The following is an 11,407-nucleotide window of genomic DNA, read 5'->3' on the forward strand; positions in this document are numbered from 1 at the left end:
AAAATGCACTTGTTTGGAATGCTGTTGAAAACCAACAACAGGAGTGCAAACAAGAAAATGAAAATGCCAGGATAAATTATTTACTGAGACATGTGCTGCATTCTGTGATGTGCTGTTCCAGGAGATGAGACGAAGCAGTGTCTTCTTTCAGATGTCGGCAATGCTGTTTTTCTTGGAGGTAATAACGTCACTGATTACTTTCTGAACTCATCCCACAAAGCTTTACCTTGGGATTCGTTTATGTCTTATTTCCCCCACTTGTACAATACAAGAGACATAAAATTCACTTGACTTTTTTGCATACGTGGAAGACCGCCCAAACACGGAGAAGAACCTTGCAACTCGCACATTGTCAGGCAGCAGGGAACTGTGTGCAGAGACATTCGCAACAAGCCCCATTACAGTTGAACAGGGATCTGGAGGATGCCAGAAATTTCTTTTTTTAACTTCACCCTGTTCAAGTCATGATACTATGAAATAGAAACTTTTCCCCATGTTTTTCAAACCTGGAGCAACCTCTTGTAAAATATTCTCTCCTCCCCGCAAGTTAGACATTTTATTCCCCAATAGTTTCAAGTGCATAAATACAAATTTGCACCAAGAACAAGGCAAGCAAAGAAACTAAGTGCACTGTACGTTTCTCGAGAAGGGACAGAGAAACTCAGCTCTAGAACCTGTGCATCTACACTGACTAAATTTTAGGAGTCTTTGTCAAAATTACATTTAGTTTGCATGATGAATAGAGGTACATTTGAGTCGAGCAGATTTGAAGGAGACTCCAGAGTGAAACACTTGACATTTATCTGTTTCATCAGGCACGCAACTCTTCCTCGGATCAGCTGATTTCCTCATTTTTCACTTCACGCTCATGCCATTTAAAATTGAAAAAACACTGCACAAAGTCTTGTCAAGATTGGAATTTTCTCGTATTTTTTGGGTCACAGTCAAAGTTGCGTGCCTGTAACGTTTTTTCTGTCCTCAAACCAGGTGATTGGTATGAAAAACCTGACCACGATGGATCCCCGCAGCGACGTCTACGTGGACCCCAGTACTTATCTGGGCGACCCCAGCAGGGTGCTGCGGTTTGCTGTAGCATCTGGATTGTACCTGTTGCTGTCGCTGCTACAGGTACGGACATCTTTAGTCATTGTCTTCATGGCTCTAAATAAGCAGAGACTCCCAGAATTCAACCTCTTTACCAATCCAGAGGGCAGCAAACAACTTTACCGTCCTATTATCAAGTCCTTTTAGGAGGATTTTAATAATTGCTTAATAGAAAAGATCATCAGTGTTAAGGCAAACCTGAACGTGGAAAGTCTTCCAGTACTTTTACTGTGAGCATACAAAATAATTGGTTTGTTTTGATCTTTAAATAACATTTTAAATTGGTATTTTACATTAAAGTTGATCTTAACTTACAGGAAAGCAGGATTCCTTAAAAGGTTTCTGTGAAATCCAGAATAAGAAGAACACATTTACTTGAAGTTTAATTTTGGCATAGGAACAATATGTATTCTTTCTCTCGAAATAATAATGCTCTTCAGCCTCGTTACTTGAATTTGTTTCTTGGAATGTGCGTGACCGTTGAGTAATAGACTGACATGCTGAAAGGTCTTGGAAACATCCAGGCTAGAACACCTCCCTATGAAATGACCCTTAAAGGAAGTGTCCATGTTGCCATGTTGGGTAGAAAAAAATGAAGAGAGCTTTATTTCACATTGAAAGACCCGTTGATAAACTGTATGAGGCTTGCGGATGCACCATGTAAGGAAAATTCTCTTGTGGAAGAAACACGGTTCTGAGAAGATGCTTCGATCATCCTCACTCTCCTAAGGACAACCAGAGCATCCTGGTCGAAATGTCAAGTTCCTACTCACTGGTTCTTTTAATAGCTACACTTCTTCCAAACGAGAGAGTTCTGTACGCAATGCAACCTCAAGCCTCATACAGTTCATTCACCCCCAGGCAAAGCTTCAAGTCTTACCTAGGGGAAGTGGGAACTCACTAGCAGTATTAACTAAATGCAGAAAGGTACAGTCTATGTAGCTCATTCAAGCTGAGGGTGGCACATTTGAAGGAATGTCTTTGGAAAGTCCATTAACCCTAACACTCCTCAATCCTTCACCTGTTGGAGGACTGAGGAGTGTTAGGGTTAATGTATCAGTGCATTTGGCAAAGCAGTGACAAGGAGATTTACAGTAACAAACCCTTCTGCAAGTTTTACTGCACATTGTGAATGTCATTGCTGCTCTTACATATAAATGCACTACAAGCCTGTTTCAGGAGGCATCAGGCAAGTTTTCCATATCTCATTCCCAGTGGATTTTCTTTGCCTTCATCTATGAGCGTTTCATCGCCGACAGTATGAGGAATTTCGTGGACCTGTGCTCCATGGCAAATGTAAGTTTGACCATTGGCTTTTCAGAGTATAACCTATCTTTGCTTTGATGATGTTATGGGGCCAGAATTTCATCCCAAGATGTCAGGATTTGCCCCGGGGCCCCTGAGAATGCAGTTCCAGACATTCAATCATAACCCTTTGTGCATTTCCACTGACCAATCCCTGGTCTTGTTACATCAGATCAGTGTGTTTGTCCTGATTGACAACACATTCGGCTATTACATCCATGGCCGCTCCGTCCACGGCTTTGCTGACACTGACATGAAGGACATGCGAGATCAGCTCAAGAGGGAAGAGGTAACAGCAATTTATTGTCTTGCAAGATCCTAGACTTGTAGCACTGGTGGCCTAGAAACTTTGCCGATGGTTGGGCTGTGCCAAATATCTGAATATTCGATCGATTACCGAATATTTGAATATTATTTTCCAAATTTGAATATTCGTATACAAAATATATGAAAAGGAAGGGAGAATTTTCTTCTGTTTTAAATAAGAAAAATTGCACCATGGAGGCTTGTTTCAAGCAGATTCAAATGAAAAGCGACAGAAATCTTACAATGATTCAAAAAGTAAATTATTCATTAAAAAATTTAAAAGGAATAGAAATTTTCAACAGGGCAAGAAATCTTGTTCATCTTTTCAATCTTGCTAAATTGTAGCTGGAGATACTCCATGACATGAGAAGCTATTACAGTGATTATAATGTACAAGTGTGTGCATTATTGCAGCTGATTTTGTATATGGTTTAATCATCATTGTCAACAATCTGCCGTTCGTTAAGACCAAATAGTCAGATATTCAATCAAATTGAAGGTCGAAGATATGAATAGTGAATCATTTGAATTGACTCAGCCCCAGCCAATGGACTTTAAGACTGCTGCACGCATATGTCACTGTCACTCGCCTGTAGTTTTACTCTTTTGAGTTCAGTAAACGCATAGAACTATGCTAATTTACCTGAATGGTGGTTCCACACCCTCATACTCAGAAGACTATAGACTATAGCAGTCTGGATGCAGCCACGTTCAAGTGTGCTTCCTTGCAGGGCATGCTCAAATAACATGGAGTTCAATTCTGAATAGTGTTCAATTCAATTCTTAATAGACATTTACAACAGCATAAAATCACAGCTGACCCTATCTATGGGGTGTGCAGACAAGTATGCCTTGTTTAGTGCAGAGCAAGGTGGAAAGAAGTCTTTTGATATCTTACAAAAGAACCATTCTAAAAACCTACAAAAATTTCAAGGTTTCCACGAACTTGTGGCACCAACATGACTACAAGTAGCAGGCTAGATTTCGTATGACAAAATTAATTAGCTTTACAGCTTAACAGGGTAAAGTAATGATCCCAACTGGCAAACTTCCACAAATAAAGAAGTAACAAGATCATGAAGAGACTTCGCCGGTAAAGCAAAACATGGACATACAGGTGCGCAGGTTGAACAGTAACCTGGCACTCTGTTGTGCCCAATAGTATGCAGAAAATGTGATGTATTCGTTGGGATTTTTTTGGCCCCCGACAGGATAATCTCTGTGGTCAGAGAGGCCTACTGCCCAACAGCGAGCAGCAGACCTTTGAGATCTTACTGCCCCTAAAGTTCAGAGAACAGTACAACACCATACTGAAACCCCTGGTAAGTATGGATCTTACCCGGCACACTCAACTGTACACTTAGCCATCCCTGTAGCACAAACCTGCGAGAGCCATGTCATATACATACATGAACATTTTAAAATGTACAGCAGTCAAGCGCTGTTGGACACAGTGCAAATGCAGTTTCTGACTGGAGTTTCGAAGTGTATCATAGAGCTCTAACCTTACGTACCTAGTGTTGACTTGTGAACAAAAGATGTCCACACAATGCAGGGAAGGAAGATGTTCTGTGGACTTACACATGTCCACAGGACGTTTCCCCTTCTCTGAAAAAGAAGTTTAGAGGCAATTTGGGGATGGGGTCACCTGTCGTAAAAGAAAGAGGAATAGTCAAGGAAACCTTGTACAAAAAGCCAGCTGAAAATTGTGTTCTCAGTTCAAGAAAAACAAGTATTTTCACTGAGTTTTATTAACTGCACGAAAAGAAAGGAATGTCCACAGTAGGTATGTAAGGTAAGTGAGTGTGTGTTCATCGTGTGGATGGGACTTTAAAATTGCACTGTAGGTGTGCTTCATAATTCCATTGACTACTTCATTACTACAGGTCTTAGAGACCTGTTCAGTATGGCTGGTCTTTAACGCTCCCAGTGCCCTGAAGATGTCGTAAAGGGAAAATCTAGAACCTTCATTTCCACTTACACTGTAAGGAAAGTGCATAGTCACGAGAAGGTCAGAGTCACAAGAGGGCGTCGGTGGTGATCAGTCCCCTTTGTGTACAATGAAAGTGAAGTTTTCCCCTCGATCTATTGTGAGCCATCTTACAAGACCTCATAGATTCCAGTGGCTGTGAATGCTGTGACACGCACACATCTCCCTTGTCTACACAAGCCGTTTCTGACGTGTAGACTTGTCGAATTGGTTCTAATTACAGGATGGTGTCGCGGCAAGAATTGATGGCACAAGAGGTAATATAACATTTTCAAATGTGTCATACTGGGAAAAATGGTTTAGGGAAAATGCACTTGTTTACAGTCGTTTTTAACTGTGTGTGTTTAACATGTCTACAGGTTAGCAAGGAAAGTTCTTTGCCTTGTGTATGTCATAATTATAGAAGGTACTCAAGGGCATAATGAAATGTGGGTTTGCGAATTTTTTGGGAAAATTAGAACTACATGTATATGTAAGACGGTCCCTGAAGGGTTTGAATCTTTAAGTCAAAACACCAGACTGTGGCATGAATGCGTGCATTTCATTCAGTCACCTAACATATCCTTTTGTTTTTCATAGGTCGTCCAGATGCCGGAAGAAACCAAGAGGCAGAAAAGTCCATCCAGGCATACCAGACCATGAATCGGTTCTTGTGCACTTTCCTTGATCATGTAAGTTAACAGTGTGTGTGAGGCATTTTTAGCAAAATGAGAGGGAAATGGCACAGGCGGATAGTTGAGAAAACGGGGAAAAAAGGTTGGTGGCCATGTTGGACTTTGGCATGTAGTAATTCAGGGAGGATTTTTTTCCAGCTTTTTGTAGCAGCAGACCCTGGTTTTGAGCTCTGACCAGGTCTATCTTATATTCTTTCCAGAACATTTGGTATGATTTAACATGTTTACCCAACTCCTCTCATAGTGCTGGAATACCTCACATATGACCCAGTTTCACAGTCAATCTGTATTGGCATTCTGCCATGAGAGAAGACAGGAGCTGGATGCATGATACGACAAGAACCGTTAAATACTATATGAAAACCACACCAAGACACGGTCAATAACATTGAGGAAATAAACTGACTGCATTACAGTATGAGAGGGCCTGACCGGAACCAGACCTGAGCCCAATTTCATGGCACTGCCTAACTATTAGCAGATAAGTCGTGCCTACTATAGCAGATAAGTGTGCTAACCATAAGCACTGTATACGGTGGTGCTTGGCGTGGTTGTGCTTAGGGTTGCGCCCAGCATAGAGATTTTCATTCATTTGTTACCACTTTGAGCAGATTTTTCCCCTGAGGTAAGTTTGCCTTTTGCCGCTCTAACCACTTACAGTCTTCATGAAATCCACAGAGCCTCTGTCAGGATAAAATTGTGTGCTTGGCAGTACCGTGAATTTGGGCCCTGAATCTAGAGCCAAATTCAAAGCCAGAACAAAAGACTTCGGTCAGATGAGTACTTCATGAGCAGTAGACCAGTATAGGAATGACATGTGCACGTAGAGTCTTTGTGTAAAGTGAAAACCAATTCAAGAGCTGTGAGTTGGAACCAGACTTGATACCGAAACAGAATCACAGATAGTTTCCATGTCTTGGACCGCAAAGTGTGAGACTAGTGTCTAATTTTTGTTGGGGCTTTTTTGTTTTTTGTGACTTTGTTGTCATTACAGGGCATTCGTGATATCGACTACATCGTCAAGGACAAGCTTCTGCTGGAACAGATTCTGGACATGGAGTTCTACGATCCAGCTGACAAGGGATTTTTCTTCAACGGTAAGCCAGTCTGTTTTATCATTATATATGATTAGAACTCATAGCAAGTGTGTCTTGACTAAGCCGCCAAGGCTCATTAGGCCGGTGTTCAGCTCCAGTTCTCCGTGCAATGAAACGACTGAGAACATTTCTATTCCACCCCTGAATGATGGGACGGTAGTCCATCACAGCTCACTCCTCAGCAAATGCTGGTACCCAGTTCTACTTCTAGGTGAAGAGAGGCAAGCAGGGGTGAAAGGACTTGCCCTAGGAACAAAACTTATGGCCAGCAACTGGAAACGAATCCCTGACCTTCATGAGTCACAGCCATATCAAGCACTGGGCCATATTCCCTTCTTCATGCATGGGGATAAAAATGACTGTACTAAGGAGTCTGTGTAGAGCACCTGTGAAATTCTGAAAACAACATGCAGAAGCGCTGGAGGAAACAGCTGCATATGCACTGTGCTTGAAAGCTTGTGTAAGAATGAAAACAAAAGCAAGAGCTTGTTTAGAAAAACAGGCTGTATGGTCATATCCACCTCGAGCAGAAGCACCCCCTCATCGGTTGAAAAGAGCCACGCTAGTCGGGAGCATTCATTTTGCTGATAGTGATGCGACTGTGATATGTGCATTTCCTGGTCATTAGTGAACCAGCGAAGTTCAGTCCCAACAGAAGGGGCCTCCGTTGCTGAGAAAATAGCCCCCTCTTTTGACCCAGCTCAAGGCCCATATGACCTATCAGCCACCATGTTTGATCAACTGATAAAGGTTTCTAGATTCAGTTTTTTTCAGGGAACTAAACAGAATGTCGTCTTTCAGTGTAGTACATTTAAAAAGTGGGTAGCTATACTTCAGTTGAAATGCTACTGGCTGTTAAAGTCTCATAATACCTTTGATAAATGAGGACAGAGTATGAAGAAGATTGTAAGCCATAATGAAAATGTCATTATTAAAGTCAAAACTCTCAGCAATCTTATCTAAGGCAGCTGGTTTAGGCTGAACAGCCGTGCAAGAGAATATTGCTTGGAAATGCAATGGGTTAAGGTTGACAAGGAGCCGTTTTACTAAACAGATTGGAATGAATGAGTCATGCTGCACTGATGACATTGGTGCATTGGCTGTGCCCTTGGCACGAAAACCATACACACTGTGCTGTTGCGAGGAAATGGGACACGTACATGTGAAGATTCTTTACTTAGTCTTTTACCAGATCCCGTACCGAAGCTCTTGTTTGGGCTGTAGGTTAAAACTGGCTGTTAAATGACCCAGGTCCTCATTATTTCTCCGTCTTTCCCTGTCTCTTTGCAAGATGGCGGCCATGCCTTTAACAATGCCCTGTTCCATGGCAACGAGTCCACTCTGCAGCTCTTTGAGCTGCTGCTGTTCTGCATCGTTGATCTGATGTTCACCAACTTTGTGCTGGCAGCAATCGTCACTTACATCGGCAGCTTAGTGAGTGACTATTCTCTCGTCAAGTTATGTCCGGTATTTAGTCAAGTTTATGGGATCTCTTGAGGGCTCCCTTCAACCTTATAATTGGATACCAAATATGGCTTCACGGTTGACTGTAAATGTAATGAGATGCAATGTGCTCACTGTCATACTTCACACAGTGCAACACTGTCATGACCGTAACTTGTAATCTGATTTACCTCCTCCGACAGTTCCTGCTCAAGGTCCGTGCTGCTGGAGGACGAGCCAATCTGGCCAAGAAGACGCTGGTGGATGAACGATTCCTGATTTGAGACAAGTACAGGTGCAGACCCTTAGTGACAAAGAAGAGCTTTGCTACGACTACAGAATTGCTTCTTTTTTTTTTTTACTTAGAGGCCATGACAGCTAGAAAGGATGTAAGTGGGCGTGACCTTGGAGCCTCACCAAAGGACCACGTTTGATACCATCACCAGTTTGTCTAACCTGTGTGAAATGCAAACATAGAAGAAGATAAATTAAACCAGTGAGGGCATAATGTGAAAAACTCAGGCAACTTGAAGTGGGACACATGCAGCCGTCAAAACAAGGGTTTTTCTGGTCAGAATAGGAATGAGATTAGCCTTACAACATTGTTGGTTGGACTTCATTTATAGGTTCTGTTGACAAGTTACAAAGGTCTGAGTTTGCATTCATGGGCTTCTCAGAAAAATACCGGAAACTTAAGTACTTAAAGTTCCGAGTTACGTATTAATTTGTAAAAATGAAACACCGAGTATTTCTTGAAAGCACTTGCAAATTTTCCATAATTTATGTACTTGTGGACATACCTAAGAGTACAAATAACAATACATATGCAAAAGAAATAAAAAAATCAAAATTTTCCCACATTTACTTAATGCATTTTTCACCACTTCAGCCCAGTTCCATCTTCTCACTTTGCCAGAACACTGAACACCTGTACATAAATGCCAGCCCAGATTACATGCGTGTCTTCATTACATTACATGTACATTGTGCAGCTGTAAAAGTGAGTTCACCCTAGCTCAAATGAGGGCAGCAATGAACATTATTAGTTCCTGCTGCAGTGCGGTTGATGGACTGAGGAGCACCACAGGCTTGACTTCGGACAAGGACCATTGAAGAATACACTACTGTGGGTTGTGCTTATGCACACAAATTTCATGGAGCACTTGTACTGCCACTTTGCCCACTGTGATGTGCACAGTCCCAAAGCATCTGCAGTAGTGTGACTAGACTGCTCTCAGTGGGTGCTCCAACAGCTGCGTATCCAGCTTTTGGCTTGGGGGGGAGGAATTCAAAAGGGAATGCGGCTTTGGCCTTACGTATTCAACATGATAATGGGGCAGAAAAAATATCAAAAGCCTATTTATATGATAAATACTGATTACTTTCTTTCCTTCTCCCCTATGAAGTATTCTTAGTTAAACAAAAAAAGCCATTGGGGGCAAGTTGCCCCTCCCCCCCCAGCCCCCTCACTGGATACGTCACTGCACTCCAATGTGGGTTGCCGCTTCAACCTTTGCACCGTCGGGTACAGAATGAAACCAACTGTGACTGCAACACTGCACGTCCATTGTGAGGTGGCAAAGGAACAGCAGCGCATGTGGCACACCTGATCAACTGTATTAATTAATGGCCTCCTTGCGTTGATTATATATAACGGGTTTGCCCTTACCCAGTGTATATTAATAAGCACTGTATGCTCAGTGCTTGTCCGAGAGCTTACGAAAAAAACCTCACAAGCTTACTCGGGTGGGACTCGAACCCACGACCTCCTACTTACTAGCGCAGATGTCTTAACCACTCGACCACCGAGCTTGCCGGGGTCGGCTGGCCGGTCCGAGTCAAATAAAGCAGTGGGTACCGCGAACTATTTTCAAGATGTATTTTTGCGTTAGGGAGATGTTGATTATATATAACGGGTTTGCCCTTACTCCTTGCGTTGGTTGAATTATACTTGATTTCTGGCTTGCTAGTTTTAGCTCTAAAAGCTCTGTTGGTACAGAAAGCATTTGTGTCATGTGAAGAGTGTGGTATTCCCTCGACCGGCCATATCTTTTAATCGATGTCGTCTGTGCAATACAGACTGTACATTTTCACGTGCTAGAAAGCTGTGGGCAATAACATTTGGCAGAAGCTTGGCTTCCACGATGTCGGTCAGTGAGTGAATTATGGTAATTTTCCATACAGATAGTCAAAGAGTGGAGCTTTTGGGGGGCAAAAGTTGGGGAAACGTGCTATATTCAGACCATGAATTCAAAATTATTTTCAAAGTAGGTAATTCAAAATGCTTATTCACACAGAAAGGGTTTTCATTAATGCTGTGTTGGACCACTGTTCTTTGTACATCATGTGATATAGAGTGTCATATGTTATAAAAACCTCGTTCCTGTAGGTAGTACAGTACTGCACATCTTTTTGATATGTACTTGTGTGATGTTTGTTTTGGTCTTTCCCACTGAATTCTTCAATATCATTCAGTTGTCTTTGCACTTCCATGACTTTTTAAAATGTAAATACGCAGCCATTCTCATCTAATGTTGTTGAATTTATTTGGAATTGCCGATTTCAGTTTTAAACAAAAAGTAAATGTGCCTATAGAGGTTTTTCATATGACGTGATATGACGGGCAAAGGCGTTTTAGGAAGCGCACCATGTCCGTGGAGGCACATGCATTTTCGAATCTCTTGTATTTTCTTTGGCTGTTTTATGTTCGACAGAACGTTTACAGACTTCGAAGACGCATGCCTTTCTGTGCACATCTGTGTAAATTGAACTCTGACCGTCAAAATTACGTGACTGAAAAACCTCTATTTAATTTGAACAATTATGTTCAAAAAATCTGCATTGGAATTAACCACTGGAGCTAGTACTTTTAAAAATATTTTAATGCGTGGTACTGAGGTTTTTATGCGCTCAGCAAACAACCTAAATATGATTGAAATTCGACGAGAACCTTACAGCATGTAATTCGGGCATGTTACTTCGTACTGAGGTATTTGACTCGAAAAAGTTCCAAACAATAAGTTCATGAATTGTCATGGAATATGTGTAAATGAGATTATACAGTTATCTGTACATGTATATAGTTCTGATCTGTTGTTGCGAGTGAGCAAGAGTTTTGAGAAATGAACCAGTGTGCTTTCACAAATTATAGTATCGGTGTTACCATTTGTTTCAAAGTGTGTTATGCAGTTGGCCTTTTCCATCCTTTCACCTTGGACATAATCACACACATGGCTGCAGCATTTGCCCCAGCCTGGTTAGATATTCGAACTTGTCATGTCCATTACGTGGCAGTCAGCCCGTCACGGTCACAGCTATTGTGTGCCCTACTGGACACAGTTTCACCCGCTCATATAAACCCTAACCCAAAGTTGGCAGCAAGACGTTTGGTGGAAGTCTCAGGTCCGAAGTCAAGTCACAAGTCAAAGATGGTAGCTACAAGTCGCCGAGTCGCAAAAAATAGCCACTCGAGTTCAACTTAGAGTACA

At 41.9% G+C, this 11,407-nt stretch overlaps 1 protein-coding gene across 1 annotated transcript in view; it reads left to right on the plus strand.

The window, feature by feature from the left end:
- tmem67 (transmembrane protein 67) overlaps nucleotides 1–11,064 on the plus strand; it is a 31,911-nt gene extending 20,847 nt beyond the window's left edge. Inside the window, exons 20-29 of the mRNA XM_022245257.2 lie at nucleotides 122–178; nucleotides 988–1,128; nucleotides 2,320–2,400; nucleotides 2,582–2,698; nucleotides 3,927–4,037; nucleotides 4,929–4,962; nucleotides 5,285–5,376; nucleotides 6,374–6,476; nucleotides 7,768–7,910; nucleotides 8,123–11,064. Coding sequence (XP_022100949.2) covers nucleotides 122–178; nucleotides 988–1,128; nucleotides 2,320–2,400; nucleotides 2,582–2,698; nucleotides 3,927–4,037; nucleotides 4,929–4,962; nucleotides 5,285–5,376; nucleotides 6,374–6,476; nucleotides 7,768–7,910; nucleotides 8,123–8,203 — 960 coding nt within the window. The 3' untranslated portion in view covers nucleotides 8,204–11,064. The remainder of the gene's footprint in view (nucleotides 1–121; nucleotides 179–987; nucleotides 1,129–2,319; nucleotides 2,401–2,581; nucleotides 2,699–3,926; nucleotides 4,038–4,928; nucleotides 4,963–5,284; nucleotides 5,377–6,373; nucleotides 6,477–7,767; nucleotides 7,911–8,122) is intronic.
- The last annotated feature ends 343 nt before the right edge of the window (nucleotides 11,065–11,407 follow it).

Source organism: Acanthaster planci, linkage group LG06, assembly GCF_054643075.1.
Source record: "Acanthaster planci isolate LZ-2023a linkage group LG06, COTS_SCS, whole genome shotgun sequence".
In the NCBI taxonomy this organism is placed as follows: Eukaryota; Metazoa; Echinodermata; class Asteroidea; order Valvatida; family Acanthasteridae; genus Acanthaster; species Acanthaster planci.